At 39.5% G+C, this 17,042-nt stretch overlaps 1 protein-coding gene across 2 annotated transcripts in view; it reads left to right on the forward strand.

Moving 5' to 3' along the window:
• Positions 1 to 11,850, forward strand: part of LPCAT2 (lysophosphatidylcholine acyltransferase 2) — a 64,178-nt gene extending 52,328 nt beyond the window's left edge. For both annotated transcript variants that reach the window (XM_027092267.1, XM_027092266.1), the window contains 3 exons: positions 1,343 to 1,441; positions 6,530 to 6,665; positions 10,157 to 11,850. In XM_027092267.1, the coding sequence (XP_026948068.1) occupies positions 1,343 to 1,441; positions 6,530 to 6,665; positions 10,157 to 10,341 (420 nt within the window). In that variant the 3' untranslated portion in view covers positions 10,342 to 11,850. The remainder of the gene's footprint in view (positions 1 to 1,342; positions 1,442 to 6,529; positions 6,666 to 10,156) is intronic.
• Positions 11,851 to 17,042: the final 5,192 nt, after the last annotated feature.

Here is a 17,042-nt window from a genome sequence, read left to right on the forward strand (position 1 = left end):
CCTTCCCTTTCAAGCTCATCTGTGAAACCCCAGTGAAAAACACTGCCTAAGTGTCTTAAGGTGAACCCAAAGTATCAATAGTAGGTGAGAGTAGGTGAGGAAAAGGTAGCATCGTTTTTTAGCACCTACCTGTGTGTGCTAGGCAATGGGAATACACAGCACAGAGGAAGGCAATCCCTGCCCTAGAGGAACTCTTGATGGTTGAAATGTAGACACTTAGTCACAGTTAAAGATTACGCTCTCATCAGTGCCAAACATCTGCTAACCTATCAAGTATCACACTTAGCTTTGTTGTTACTAGTTCATAGTTCATCTGGCAACATGAAGATCTTGCTGCCAAAATGATTCCACACCTGGGATTATAATCATTGAGCTTATTGTCCTCTTCCTTTCTCCCTCCTCCTCCTCCTCTTTCCCCCTCCATCTTTCTCTTCCACTCTCCATCTCACTTTTCCTTTCTCCTCTTCCCCTTTCCTTCTTGTTCTCTCTCTTCTTTCTCTTCCTTCCATCCTCCCTCCTTCTCTGCCTTGCCTGTCTCTCCCTTTCTTCCTCTCTTCCTTAAGCTTTCTCTCCTTTCTCCCCATTTCATCTTCTCAGTGTTCCCATCTAGGTGAGTAGTTCATGTGTAGGAAAAACTCTGTATTCGGTCAGCATGGATTAGAATTATCAACCCCTTCTTTTATAATACCATCAAGAAATACCTGCTGCAGTGTATAGATATAAACATCATACGAATTAGGTTTAGTTTCCAAGGCTTAGAAGTGCAGGATCTTCCAGGGCCCGATATCACTAAGGGGCCCTTGAAGTTGCTCGGGTTTGCTTACTTTCTCCTGCTTTATTGCAGAGTAAGCACAGAAAGGAGAAAGAATGTAGCTGTGACTATTGCCTCAATTGGCCCCTTTCCTTTCCCTTCTATCTCCTACATGGAGAGAGTCTCTTAGTGACCCACTGGTGTTGGCCATCATGGCAGGCCCACCATCGATGGTGGAATGAAGGCTTCAGTCCCACCTAGGATGAAATCCCCCATCCTGCTTCCCAGAGAGGCTCCCATCAAGGCTGAGCTCAAGAACCCACAATGAGTGCCATAGAGCCAGTCTAAATGAGCCTCAGTGATAAAATGTTTATATTGATCACTCAACAGTAATATATTTTTCTTCCTTCTGAGTTGGGAATAGGTGGGCCACTCACTAGCTGTTCTATCTCAGTGCGAACATTTTTCCAAATTGGCTCAGTGCATGACGAGGCTGAGCTGCGTGGCATGTCTGAATTTCACCTTGTGGGCTGTGATTAATAGTCATTCAACCAGTGGCCCTGCTAACTGATTTCTACCATCCTTTCACAGAACCATGATGGCAGTATCGACTTCCGAGAGTATGTAATTGGCCTGGCTGTCCTGTGCAACCCTGCCAACACAGAGGAGATCATCCAGGTGGCATTTAAGGTACTGTCAGCCCCACTGAAATCATCTTGGTCTGTCTCGTAAACAAGTGTTGACTCTAAGTGTATTATCTGAAAATCAGTGCATCTATTACGAGTGTTTATAGATCTGCTGTGACATGTACACGAGGGCAATGTGATTAAGACAATTGCTACCGAGAATAAAGAAAAGACAAGCATCCATTTAAGCAAAAAGAAAGTCTTTGGAAGCAGCCTAGTTAACAGCATTAAAATTGAAGAGCAGGTGATTTCATAAATTAGTTTAAAAATTATTTCTTTTCAGCCTCCCCATCTTGGAGCCCCAAAGTGAGGTTTATAAATAAACACCACCTGTCTATAGTCATCCCAATTCACCAGGCAGAAAGTTCTGATCCATCCTTATTTTCTCACTCTGTATGTCAGAGATATTTTAGGTGATCTTTTCCCGATGGAGTTTACTTTGTTGTGGTGGTGTCAGGTGAATACCATCATAAATGTCTCAAGTTTCCACCCTATGTGTTTTCCTGTATATCACATATATTGTCACAGCAGTATGGGGGGTTGAGGGGCAGATGAATAAAATCCATGTCCCCCATCCCTAGCAGAACTTAATGGAGGTTTGAATTATGAGAACTCAGATTCCATTTTATCACTTATATATGCAAAAAGGAGAGGGAAGAGTACATTCCCAAAGTGTGTTTTGGTTCTTTGGAGATGAAACGTGCTTTATCTAATTAGTATTTGAATGGGATGTTCCCTTCCATATTTTAATCTTACATGATCTGCTCTCAAGTAAAACAAAAACTTGATCTCACTTACTAAGCTGTGGATGTGGAATCTTATCATACAGCTCTTTGAGTCTCTGCTTCATCCACCATAACAGCTGAGGACCTTCCCCATGCCTCTTTCCTACTCTTATTTCTTCCTTATTTTCTCTGAGAAGAATATCCCACTGTGTCCTCAACAAGTGTTTTCCCCTCTATCATCTAGAAAGACTCTCTTCCTCCCAGAGTCCTTTCTCACGTCTTAGAGGCCACCTGGGTTAGCCTCACGAATTTCCATGTGTTCTGTCCTTGACAGAGGAGTCCCCAGGTTGACTTTTTATTTCAGATTGGTTTCAACTGAGTTAACTGCTAGGCCTATAAAGAACGTAAGAGGTTGATGCTTAGCAGATGGTCTCAAGGCAAGGGCCAGAACTCTTTCCAAGCTGAAAACTTTTACAGACTTATTCATCATAAAACCTAAAATTATACACATAGCTAACTTATTCCAACCCAGACATTTCTGTTTCTGTTCTGAGATTGTCTGTGTGATTATAAGGTCAGCTGGGCAAGTGGTCACTTTGGGTTTACCAATGAAAGACCTGATAGAAAATTTGGCCCTTAATCATAGTAATTATTGTCTTTAAAGAAGTCCTGAGATTTTTCTCTAGCCTAGACCTTGGTTTTGAGGGGGGACAGGGAGAGGAAAGAAGAACCTAAAACTATAATTAGCTCTTTTCTTCAGTAAAGCAAGTGTCATGTTTTACTTTGGTTATTTTTTTATCCTTCTCAGGGGTGTATGATGTTTTGGTTTTTTCGTTTTTTTTGTTTTGTTTAAGTGTCTATTTGCCTATTTTATTTTATTTATTTATTTTTTGGCTATGTTGGGTCTTCGTTGCTGTGTGCAGGCTTTCTCTAGTTGCGTCGAGCAGGGGCTACTCTTCGTTGCGGTGCACGGGCTTCTCACTGCAGTGGCTTCTCTTGTTGTGGAGCACAGGCTCTAGGCATGTGGGCTTCAGTAGTTGTGGCTCACAGGCTCAGTAGTTGTGGCTCATGGGCTCTAGAGCGCAGGCTCAGTAGTTGTGGCGCACGGGCTTAGTTGCTCCACGGCATGTGGGATCTTCCCGGACCAGGGATCGAACCAGTGACCCCTGCATTGGCAGGCAGATTCTTAACCACTGTGCCACCGGGGAAGTCCCTGTATGATGTTTTTGAAAATTATTTTGGCATGCTTCTATTTTTCATTTAGTAGTATCATTTTGTATATATACAGAATGCATTCACATCCTTTTATTTGGGTAACACTTCACAGTTAACTTCCCATCTTTGATCATATTTCATCATCACGGTGACCTTTAGAGGTAGAATATTAGTCAGCATTCTTCAGTTGTAAGCAGTCGGCATAGACTCTGGTGGAGGAATCAGTTGTGAGGACAGCAAGCAGCCTCCAGGTAATACTCCAAAGCAGGCAGCTCCAGAGGTCCCAGCTGCGGGAGCTGCTCTACATCTCCCTTGGGCACTGCTGTTAGAGTGAGCAAACTCCAACGCTGTTCATCATTCAAATTCCAGGCAGAGTCCAAATGGTCTTGGACCATGTGCTTGCTAGGAAAGACAGGATGTTTTGATGCAGAGTCCCACAGCATTCCGTGCACTGGGGAGATATCGCTCCCCCATTCTCCAAGGAAAATGGGGTGTTAAAACTTCTACCAGAGCCCAGATCATGAGATTTACCTTAGATCTGGGAACTCTGTAGTAGGGAGGCTATTGGGAGCGATGAGGAATTGAGAGAAATGGAGGGGTTTTCGTGGGGTAGTTGTGACAAAGGACAAATGGAGAGGAAGTAAAAGTCCCCAGAATGGACGTGTGAAGGAAACTTACACAGACGGAAGAGCCATCAAAGGACCAAATTTAGATGATTTGATAAGTTGGTGAGAATTCTTTAGGAATGGAAGACTTTTACAGAAAAATTAGAGTTTGTGAGAAGGTGGGGGGAGGTTGTGACTGAATCCTGGCAGTTAGCGCCTGAAGTCCAAGGCCCATAAAGAGCCCCGGGGCTACTGTTGTGAAAACAAATGCTAGCTAATTCACTTTGCGCTTTCCAGCTATCTTATCGTCCATTTAGGGGCTGAGTAGTAGAAAATGGACTAGGCGTCCCAGTGCCTTCTTATCTGGGAGCAGCAAATCACAACTTCGAATTATATTCTTCTCCCCCCACCCTACTGAACAATTAAAACACTATTCAGTATTTGCTTATTGTTCTTTTCATGATTATCACACCTCATCCAATGCCTGTTTTTGATCGTGTATTTGGTCAGAAGTGGATACCTTAACAGCAGGAACTGTAGATATTTGCCTGCATTTGGGCGACAGCTTGACCATTTACAAGCTGTGTGACCTTGGGAAAGTTACCTGGCTTCCTTGTTGCTCAGCTTTCTCATCTGTGAGATAGGGCTAATAACAACACCCCCCCTTACATAAGACTATTATTAGGGTTCAATGAGTGTGTAAAGTGATTTGAACATGTTGGATCAGTGCCTGCAAAGAGTCAGTGTTGATATCATGAAAAAATGTTAATACCCTGGAGAGGATTATGAATATGGCATATTAATTATCTATCAGTTACCCCTGCATTGCTGCTTGACTTTCAGACTATCCCGCCCTTTCCCCTCTGCCTATAAACATATTGTCTCTCCCTTCCTGAAGGCAGCCTCCTTTTGTACGTGGTTATTACCCCATTTATCTCCTGTGCTTTATTCCATAATTTCTTAAAAGAAGAGCCATGCCTGTTGCCTCCATGCCTCACCTCTCTAATCATTGCTTGATTCCTGTTACCATCCGTCGCCAGGATCTCCTAATTGCCAAATCCAGCAAACCTTCTTGCTTCTTGCTTGGCCTTCCTATGCCATTTTACTCTGTTGGCCATTACCACACTCAGAGTTTCTTCCTCTTTGCTGAAAACCTTCCCTAGCTTCCAAGATGCATGCTCTTTCTTTCTGCTTCTCCATGTCTCTGGCTGCTGCCTCTGAGTTTTTCTGGCCGGTTCCTCTTCCCTGCACACACCTCAACTCTTGCTGTTCCCAGGGCTCTGCTTTACTATGTGCACTTTCCACAGAGAAGCTCAAACACACTTGCAGTTTCAATCTTTACCTGAATTCATATCTGAAGCCTCATCACTCTCCTGAGCTGATGTGCTCAATCTTAACTTCCTCCTGGCACTTCTGACTCAAATTTAAGCTCTCCAGGTCTAACCCTTGATCTCATTGGGAACCTGTTTTCCCACTCTTGGTAACATAACCCTCCTTCACCCATTTGCCCAAGCTAGAATCCCTCAGCCGTCTTTAGCTCCTTTTTTTCCATCACTACAGACCTCTAACTGATATGTAAGTCCTGTCTTTGCTTCCTTATAAATTCTGTCTCTTCCTGCCCTTCCTGCTTCTCCACCCCAGACTCTTAATTGTTTTTCATGCCTCTAGTCCTTTCAACTTTCTGCCCTCTCTCCATCCTCCACACTTTGCCTCAGAGCTCCCTCAGTTCACAGGCAATCACCCCACAGCCATTCCCATCATAATCCTGCAGGGGTAGATGAGGCCTTATATGGCCATCATGATCTGATCCTTGCTTGTCTTTCTCTCTCCTGACTTGAGCCCCAGGCAATTGCCTGCCAGTACTTGTATGTTCTGGGAACATCTCTTCATGTTTTAAGACCCAACTCAAATGTCATAAAGCCTTCCCTGACCTCTCCGGGTAGGATTCATCTTGTTTACACAGGACTCCCATGTGCTTTTGTACTTACTATGGTTATATCCCCTATTTTTTCCATGTGCTTTTGTACTTACTATGGTCGTAGCCCGTATTTTTCTTTAAAGATTTATTTATTATTTTATTTATTTTTGGCTGCGGCACACAAGATCTTTTGTTGCAGCGCACGGGCTTCTCTCTAGTTGTGGCACACAGGCTCCAGGGAGCGTGGGTTCTGTAGTTTGTGGCATGGGGTCTCTCTAGTTAAGGCGCGAGAGCTCAGTAGTTGTGGCGTGCGGGCCTAGTTGCCCTGCGGCATGTGGAATCCCAGTTCCCTCACCAGGGATCGAACCTGCACCCCTGAATTATAAGGCAGATTCTTTACCACTGGACCACCAGGGAAGTCCCTATAGCCCCTATTTTAATCCTATCTCTTTCTACCACTAAACTATAAGTATTGTGAAGGCAGCAGATACCATACTTATGGACATATATCCCTAGCCCCCCACACAATGAATGTCTGAATTACTAAACAGTTTATTTTTTAAGATTATTACATACCACCATTGCTCTGGAGGAGCTCATTCTTAGGCTTTATTTTCTTTTTCCTTCAGCTCTTTGATGTTGACGAGGATGGCTTCATAACAGAGGAAGAGTTCGCCACCATTATGCAGGCTTCCCTTGGAGTGCCTGACCTTGATGTTTCTGGTCTCTTCAAGGAAATAGCCCAGGGGGATTCTGTTTCATATGGTGAGTAGGCAGTTTGGCTCCTGGTTCGGTGTACTGTACAGTATACAGTGTACATCCAGACTATGACTGACCCTCATACAAGAGTGTTGTTTCCCCCCACTAATACGTTAACAATAGAAGTAATAGTAACAATGATGATGATAGTAATAATAGTAGTAGTGGTGTAATGGTAGAAGCTAATTATTGAGGACTTACCGTATGCTAAGCACTCTTCACACATTTTATATGTATTAATTCATTTATTCTTTATAGCAAGCCTATTCAATCAGTACTCTTCATTATTCTTATGTTACTGAGATGCAAAGAATTTAGGTGACTTACCTAAGATCATCTACTAGAGAATGTCAGAGTTGTAGCCACAGTAGAGGGATATGGACTGAGGTACCCACAGTAATAACAGTAGCTAAACCATCTATTAATGTTTCCTGTTAGTGGCTTAGATGAGCTTTCACGTTCATTATCTCACATCATGTTGATGGCACCCCTGTGAGGTAGGGACTATCGTGGAGGAAGACCTTGTGGCCAAGTGGCAGGTCCGTCCACCAGTGACCAGCCTTTCTCCTGATGGCTCGAGTCCACACATGAAGACAAGTCCCCTAAGGGCTGAAGGGATGGTTCATCAGTTTCACAGTGTCCTTGGGAAACACACCTCAGTGGAGAGGCCTCTGCCTTAGCTTTGATATGGTCGTAGTTGTCAGCGTGGCTTATCTTCCCCAGTCTTCTCTCATGGGGAAGAGGGGGATTCCTCTTGAATGCCTTTTTCCTTCTGGTGTTCAAAGAGTTTCAACCCGATAACTTTCATGGGATGGGGGAATTAGTTCATAGACTTCTCTTACTCTTCTGTTTTTTGTTTTGTTTTGTTTTGTTTTTTGCGGTACGCGGGCCTCTCACTGTTGTGGCCTCTCCCGTTGCGGAGCACAGGCTCCGGATGCACAGGCTCAGCGGCCATGGCTCACGGGCCCCATACGGGATCCTCCCGGACCGGGGCATGAACCTGTGTCCCCCTCATCGGCAGGCGGACTCTCAACTACTGTGCCACCAAGGAAGCCCTACTCTTCTGTTTTTAATTACTGTCATTTTGGCTGTCCTTATTCTATTTTAGGTAATTAAGTGTACTTATCTATTAAGTTCATTTAAAAAAAAAAAAGATAAAATGGCAAGTAGATACTGATATAAAACTTAAGAGTCTGGGCTTCCCTGGTGGTGCAGTGGTTGAGAGTATGCCTGCCGATGCAGGGGTCACGGGTTCGTGCCGCGGTCTGGGAAGATCCCACATTGCTGCGGAGCGGCTGGGCCCGTGAGCCATGGCCGCTGAGCCTGCGCATCCGGAACCTGTGCTCCGCAATGGGAGAGGCCACAACAGTGAGAGGCCCGCATACCACACACAAAAAAAAAAAAAAACTTAAGAGTCAAAAACCCCATGTGTACTAATTCGCTGACCATTTTCATTGCATAGTTAATACTCTGTATTACTCCAAACTACAAATTTTGAAAAAGTATTTGGAATAGCTATTTCAATGGAAACTAATACTAAGAATTATTTGTAGGTAGTCATATTTTTACCTGTCAGTTTTAGTATGTTTTTAGGGAAATCTACTCTGTTTTTTGGAGTTCAACCTTTTTCTTTTTAGAATACACAGAATATCTCCCTTTCCCCAATATTATGCAAGCCCACTTTTTTTTGCAGGAATGTTTGAGGTATTTAAGTATGATTTTATGAAAGAATAGGTATAGAAATGTATCATGAATGTATCCATTTACATTATTTAAATGTGGTAGTTTAAATTGTTTTCATTCTTGGTTTTCCTTTAGCCAAATTAATGCCCAAATTCTACTTATTGCCAGCTCTCAGCACTTCTAGAAATGAGTTACTCTTTAATGCCACTAGCATCCCCAAAGAGGACAGAGAGCCTTGATCTTTTGACCAGAGCACAAGTCTTAAAATTAAAGCTCGTGGTTTCAGTAGATCAACACTCCTGCCCACGTATCTTAGAAGTCACTTATGTCCTCTGTATCTTTGTCATTGAAATAGACTCATTCAGATAAATCTTTATTTTGGATGTTAAGAAAGAACAATTAATAGCTTGCCTGATTTGGAAATATAAAGTGCTCTGTCAATGCAAAATAATGTTGTAATTGCAAAGAATGATCTGGGCTCTATCTGGTGACTTCCTCATCACTAAGACCTGTTTTTATCTTCAAGAGTTGCTAGATAGTCTAATGTGCCATGAAGTAGACACTTGGTTATCAGAGGATTTTTTTTTTTAGTGAATGGATAGAAATAGGATATTGGGTTAAAAACCTTTTATTATAGAGTCAAATAGCAAGCTGATTCAAAGACCAAGCTCACTTTGCTATATAAGCTCAATAAAGTTTTCTCCGTCCAAACAGAAGAGGAGAGAGAAATGTCAAACTTGAGGGTAGCATCATATTTCAGAAACTCCAGGTTACCGGAGGCTTGGGTTCAAATTCTGGTGGTTAATTTTGTAAGCCTTCTATACTCTACCTCACTTCCTAAATCTCAAACACCTGAGATAAAAGGAGGCCTACTACTCAGGGGTCTTGTGATATGATTAGTGAATATTGTACACGCTACTTGCCCTTACTGATCATAAGTCAGGGCTCAGCTTTTCAAGATGGTTTATTTCTTTACCAGAGTTAAAGGTTAAAATAGTTTTAAAAGCCAGTGATAGAGAGTCCTGGGTAATAAATTTTGTTAACATTTTCTATTACAAAAAAATAATAAAATTACATAAAACATAAACATAGAGCACAACAAAGTTTTACAAATGAACCCTTGTGTAACTGCCACTCAGGTCAAGGAATAGAGCTTTTCAATAACTCTAGAAGCCTCCATGTGCCTATTCCCAAATAGAACCCCTTCTTCTGTCTTAAAGGAGGGAACTGCTGACCTGACTTAAAAAGGAATCTTTGCCTGCTTTGTTTTAGCATTTCACCACAAAAGTACACATCTTTAAATATATTTTAGTTTTGCCTAAGTTTTTGAACTTTACATAATGGTCTCATACAATATGTGTTCCTTTGCATCTGGCTTTTTTCATTCAACATTATGGTTTTAAGATTCATCCACATTGTTACAACACAGCTATTCATTCATCTTCATTGCTGTGTAGCACTTTGTTCCACAAATATGCCATGATTTACTTAGCCATTCCAACTGTTGACAAACATGTGAATTGTTTCCATTTTTTACCTATTATGAATAATGTTGCTATGAACATTCTCATACCTGTCTCCCAGAGCACAATACGCACAAATTCTCTCACTTATATACCCTGGAATAAAGTATGCATATCTTCAACTTGACTAGCTAATGGAAAAAACTATCTCCCAAAGTGGTTGTATAATTTAAAGGGGTTGAGTAATAGACTTTTACGATCATTGTATTATTAAGATCATATGTTAATCTGCATCATGCCAAAAGAAGATTCACCTCAATTTATTGGATTTTGTTTTTTTTCCTCTTTTAGAGGAATTTAAAAGTTTTGCCCTAAAGCATCCAGAATATGCTAAGATATTTACAACCTACTTAGACCTCCAGACGTGCCATGTGTTTTCATTACCAGAAGAAGTCCAAGCAACTCCCTCAGTCGTAAGTAATAAAGTCAGCCCTGAAAGTCATGAAGAGAGTACCTCAGACAAAAAGGACGACTGAAAGCAAACATTCCTAATAAGGAAAATGCGGTGGCTTTTACTTGAAATTTCAAAGGCATTTACTCATAGTATTTTATTTGTGATTGAGTAATGATGTTTAAAATAGAAAGCTTTTTTATAAAAAAATGATAGATTTTCTTATTGAAATGCTTCTATTCACATGTGTTTGTCAAGTAATATTCATTTTCTTTTACATTATATTTTGCTATACTGATGGGCTTATTGGCAATAAAGATGTTTTTATGGATTTTCCAGGTTAATTTGCATATCCAAATGAATGAAATGGTCTCCCTTATTTACTGATGAGCATTAATCAACGCTGCAAAAAGTTTTAAAAGTATAAATAATTTTTCATTTACTTTCCTCTAAAGAAATAAGGTTAGCTTTAATCCCTTCCCATTCTAGAAATAAGAATGAAGAGTCTGAGGAACGTTGCAGAATTTTATACCTTTAACTTCACAGATTCATTTTTTCCATTTGCATTTCAGTTTCTTGGATCACTAAACATGGGAGGATTGGAAGGGAGAGCTCCGCTAATTAGATGAGACTTCTTAAAAACTCATACTCTCTTGACCATGCATCCCTATTGTAGATTTCCTTAACCACCTGCTAAGGAGATCATAACCTTTTGCATGATCTACAGATTTAGAACTTTGTTTTAAAGACAACAGCTATGGCCAAAGGCTGTGTGGGAATTGCCTTATCGAAGGTAACATTAATTGCCTAACGAGAAAAATTGTTTGCCACAGAGTTTAGTTTAATTTGAGTTGGGTAATTTAGAATGTAGCCCTTGCCCAGTAAATGAATCAGATTTACTTTATTTATATATTATTAGAATTAATATATTTTATCATCTAAGTGGGAGTTTTATTTTATTGTGTCCTCTCAAATTTTAGAGCTTGCCTGAAATATCTACAGGGAAAATACGAAAGGTTCCAAATTATCACCAAAAGCTAAGGAATCCAAAAACCTACTTTATTAATGCAAGACCACAATTTAACCCCCAGGCAGGAATTTAACGGTGATATTTTTTTCCTTTAGGTTAAGCAATAATTTCCCTCAAGTGCTATTTTATTATAGTCACACATGCTTACTAAAAAGTTTCATCCTTAAGTATGAAGGATGAAACAGTATGATTGTTTGCTTTTTACATATCTTAAGCTATTTAGACAGAGCATTGAATAAGCTGAAAACAATTTCTTAAGTAATTAGGAAAGTACATCTTTATAATATTGGTTGTCATATGCAATTGAATGTATGTATTACTCAGGTACCATGATTTTTATCACAGAAAACCCACATATTAATCCCATTAATCATGAAAAGGTAGCATTTTAAATTACAAGCTTTCTGTGAGGCTCTTGAAAGTGATCCCATTGTTTTCCTGTTTTAAAGTAATATTTTATGTTCTTTAATTCCACTTCTGCCAATGTAATATTCCTATTTTATTATGTTACTGAACAAACTTGCTACATAAAATTCTTGGCAATTAAAAATTCTGGTTTTGCCATTTTGTCTCAAATGTAATATACCTTTTTAATATCATGGTTTGAACGTAAGTTTGCGTATTTATGAATGTGATTAATCATTTTTGTTTGCATTTAAGCCTTATGAAATGTCAGACATAATTTTACTCTAATGAAAGACTCAAATTTTAGCCAAAGCAGCAATAGTTATTATTCCTAAAGAAGTTGACTTTTGACTGGTAGGGTGTATGTAATAACACAAGTCATGACTGTCAGTACTACTACCAACGAGGCCTCTACTTTTATGCCATCTAAACAGAGATTTCCTTCAAAGAGTTTTTTCTCCTCTTAGAATTTAAAGTAAGAAATTAAATTTAACTAAATCAGTTAAATGCACTGTGGTTTTATATAATAGTTTGAAAAAACGAGGTTACTCCTTGAAATGAGAAATACTAGATCCTAAGACCTATAAAGACCATAAAAATTTCCATCAGAACAGTTCTATTGAAGGATAACAGCATACTGAATGCTTATAGAACAAGTTGCTTGCATTATGCATATTTAATTCTCCTTTGCCAATGCTTTTAGAGTGTTGGAAGGCTGAGTGTGATCGCTAGTAGTGCTACCTCTAATGGATATTTAAAAGAGCCCCTTTTAGAAGACACATGGTCTGCTGTCTGCATGAGGCACAGCAGTACAGATATCTGACTCCCAGACTCAGGAGCTCTCCCTTTCAGACTGTTACAGATGCAAGGTGGTTAGTTGATGCCAGTTAATTGATACACCATTGACTGTATTGGAACAAATGGGCTCTCGACCACAAAGGTCCTTGTGGAATTCTTATAAAGGAATCACTAAAGAGGATTAAAAGACACTAGTAAGAAACCATCCCCTAGGAAAGCATACATGTTTATAATTCTTTTTTTCTTTTCTGTTCACTTGAATGGACTTTTCCATTTTTGGTAAATTGTTATACCAGAGTATTCCATCGATGCCATGCTGTGAGTTGATAGAGGCGAAGGCCCTCACAAAGTTCTTGACATATATCCAACATACATATCACGTATACATATCATAAACAATGTAGATGGTATTTATATACTGCTTTTTCACTTGCAATATAACATTTTCCAGTATCATTAAAATTACCTGGAAATGTAAATTTTTAAAAGTATACCTAATACTCCTTCAGAGTATAACATAGTATATAGCTATAACATAGTATATAGCTATAACATAATATATGTGATCTTTCTTCAAATATTGAAACTGTGAGTTTGATTTTCATTTTGGGACTATTAAAAATAATCAACTCCATACTCCATAATAGTTTATAATTATGAGTAGTTTGCTAAGGGGCTTATTTATACTTACTGAATTCCAAAATGAAAAATTTTTGGCTAAAGATTTTATAATTATTAACTTTATTTTAAATTAATTTTATTACAGGAAAAAATTGAAATGATTATTTTTGATTCCATAGTTTTAACCTCATGTAGTAGTTAACAGGTTCATGTCTTTTAAAGGTAAGTAGACTTCATCTTTTTGAAGGTATTTTTCCCTTTGTAAAAGTAACAGACTTACTAATTATTACAATAAGTAATAATAATAATACTACCAATCTGGCATCCTTACTATGTATCAGGCATTGTACTAAGTGATTTACAGACATCAACACATTTAAACACTCAATGAAGCATAGGTATTGTTGTCCCTAGTTTTACTAAACAAAATTTAGAACTGTCCCTAAGTTACTCATTAAGTGGCGGAGCTTGCAATTAAATGTAATTTTGTCTGATTCCAAAGGCCATGCTTCTAATCATTTATATAAAGCAGCAAAGCTGCCTGATTTATAAAATTTATAGATTGAGCATCTGCCCGTGTATTTTTCTACTTGTGGGAAATTTTGACTTAGTTCTTTTTTTATTTTTTTATTTTTTATTTATTTATCTTTTGGCTGCATTGGGTCTTCGTTGCTGCATGTGGGCTTTCTCTAGTTGTGGCGAGTGGGGGCTACTCTTTGTTGCGATGTGCAGGCGTCTCATTGCGGTGGCTTCTCTTGTTGAGGTGCATGGGCTCTAGGCACACGGGCCTCAGTAGTTGTGGCATGGGGGCTCAGCAGTTGTGGCTCACGGGCTCTAGAGTGAAGGCTCGGTAGTTGTGGCGCACAGTTGTTCCGCGGCATGTGGGATCTTCCTGGACTGGGGATCGAACCCGTGTCCCCTGCATTGGCAGGTGGATTTTTAACCACTGTGCCACCAGGGAAGCCCTTGACTTAGTTCTTAAAGAGAGACAGAGGTAGTTCAGAATGGTTCCAAGCAGTGGCTGAGATGGGGAAAAAGATTGGCCAACCCCAGCCTAGAAAAGTGAACCCTCCTGACCCTCTTCATTGTGGCCCAGGATAGATCAGCTGAAAACCCTGAAACCTTCCTGTAGAAATAGTACAAGTTACTGTAAACCAAAGGTGAGGTGAATGCCAGGGTACTACAGTAACCTTTTTCCTTTGTGGGTAGTGGTAGAGCATGAATTCTCTACTTTTCATGGGTCCCTCTGCTGCAGTGGCCTTTTCTGTCACATCTCTGCTCTCAGAATAAAGTTTATGATCAATAAAGGAGAGTCTGAGGGACCGAGGACAAAGCCAGAATTGCAATATCTAGGACCTTCGTTGTAACTATTGTGAAGCATTCCCTTTGCTGGTCTCCCTGCTTATATTTTTGCCCTCCTATATATCCTCTTGCCATACAGAAAGCACAAGTTTATTGTTTGAAAGCATAAACCAGATATCACTTCTCCAGTTAAATGTTTTCAAGGGCTACCCATTGCACTTTGGATAAAATCTCAAGTATTCAACATGATTTACAAGGCCCTGCCTGGTCTGTCCCCTACCATAGTCTAGATCTCCACCATCTCCAATCTCCTCCCTAACTAAACTCCCACCACCCAATCTTTCTTTTCCTCCAACTGATGAAAGTCCCTTCCAACCTCATGGTCTCTGTACTGCCGTTCCCTCTAGCTGGAGTGCTCTTTCCCAAAGATTTTCACCTTGTTTTCTCTTCTTCCTTCAGTCTTAAAGAAAAACAGCTTCATCAAGATATGATTCACACACCATACAATTCACCCATGTAACGTATACAATTCAGCTTTTTTTTTTTTTTTTTGCGGTACACGGGCCTCTCACTGTTGTGGCCTCTCCTGTTGCGGAGCACAGCCTCCAGACGCACAGGCTCAGCGGCTATGGCTCACGGGCCCAGCCGCTCTGTGGCATGTGGGATCTTCCCGGACCGGGGCACGAACCCGTGTCCCCTGCATCGGCAGGCGGACTCTCAACCGCTGCGCCACCAGGGAAGCCCTACAATTCAGCTTTTTTAGCATATTCACAGAGTTGTGCAACCATCACCTCTCATCTAAATTTTTTATTCTTGACTTCATTCAGATTTTAAATCAAATGTCACACCATCAAATGGGAATCTCCTATCACCTAATCAAAAAGCTCACTCTGTCTCTATGGGCAGTCTCAATCCCATTATCCTTTTTGGTAGTGCACTTAAACTTCTGGGGGGTTTGTTGTTGTTATATATATATATAAAACAAATATATATTTATATATTAAAATATGTTTATATAATGTATTATTCATGTATTTATTGTCTTTTATTCATAGCACTAAGAGGGTGTACCTGACAGTGAACACTCAGTATTTGAAGAATGAATAATGATAACATTATCTTTCACTTATTGTGCCTTGTATTGTATTTAGAATAGAGATCATCTTTACAACAAACTTGAAAACCTGGGATTATGATCCCTAAAACTAATATAGAAAATAAGGCTCAGAGAGGTTTTGTCACTTGCTCAGAGTTACATAATTGGTGAGTACCAGGGCTGGAATTCAAACCCAAGGCTGCCTGGCTCCTAAGTGAAGGGACTTTTGATTAGGCCAAGGTAACCTGAACCCATAAAGTAAGTAAAAACTTATATGACAAGCTTCAGGTTCCAGAAACGTGGAAACTAGATAATCTGAGAACCCTCTGGCCACAAAACCCCTAGAATGTTGAACAAAATATCACCAACATATTTGAAATGTGTAGCTGAGCATGCACAATACTAAGGGAAATGCTCAAAGGCCAAAAATGAAAAGGGAGCTGGACCCCAGCACTGTGTGAAGGCATAAGTTATAGTTGACCTGGGGATATTCGTCAATCTTAGTAACAAAGAGGGTTGTATTTTGTGGCTATGGGAAACAAAAGACAAGGTTTTTATATGATGTGGGGATTTGGAACTGAGATCTCAGGGGAGGAAAAAAAAAAAAAAGACACTTGAAGGGCTACACCCTCAGTAAAATAATGAACTGCGAAAATTCATCTTCTGGTAAAGGAAGACTCTGAGGAAATTTTCTGTCCTGGCCTGGGTTCTAGCTTGGGGGAAAAACTCCTCCTCTGATAACTTTTTTAAAACTTTCAATTCTTTTAAATGTTTTGAGACTCATTTTATGGCCCAGCCTATGATATATCTTGGTGAATATCCCATGTGTACTAGAAAAGAATGTGTATTCTGCAGTTGTTGGGTGTAATGTTTTAGAAACATAAGTTAGATCCAGTTATTTGATAGTGTTGTATAAGTCCTCTTTATTCTTACTGTTTTTTGTCTACCTGTTCTATTAATTATTGAAGAGGGATGTTGAAATCTCCAACTGTAATTGTGGTTTTAGCAACTGTCAGTTTGTCTGGAGTTTGCCATTGGTTTATAATCATTTTCAATTGTTATATAGTTTTGATAAAATAACCTTTTTATCATCATGAATATTCCTCTTTAATTCCAGTAATACTTGTTCTGTTAACATAGCTACTTCAACCACACCAACTTTCTTAGTGTTTGCATGTTTACCTTTTTCTATCTTTTTACTTTATATTTAATATGCATCTCTTAAGTGAGTGTTTTGTGGTCTGTTTGGGTCTTGTTTTTATATTTTGTCTGACTTTCTTTGATCTTCTTTGATCTTTTTTCCTCCTTTCCTGATTTATTTTGGATTAATCAATATTTTTTGGTCATTTATTATCTTATTTTCTTTTGCCTTCTTAGCTGTACTTATTTATTTTTAGTGGTTTCTCCAGAGCTTACAATAGATATCTTTAAATTAATATGGTTTACTTTCAAATAATAGTATACTTTTCACTTATAACATAGGAACCTTACAAATATATTTCCAATTCACTCCATCCCATCATTTGTGCTATTG

The sequence above is a fragment of the Aethalodelphis obliquidens genome, unplaced genomic scaffold (genome assembly GCF_003676395.1).
Source record: "Aethalodelphis obliquidens isolate GAN/ISIS:26980383/991018 unplaced genomic scaffold, ASM367639v1 scaffold75, whole genome shotgun sequence".
Lineage (NCBI taxonomy): Eukaryota > Metazoa > Chordata > Mammalia > Artiodactyla > Delphinidae > Aethalodelphis > Aethalodelphis obliquidens.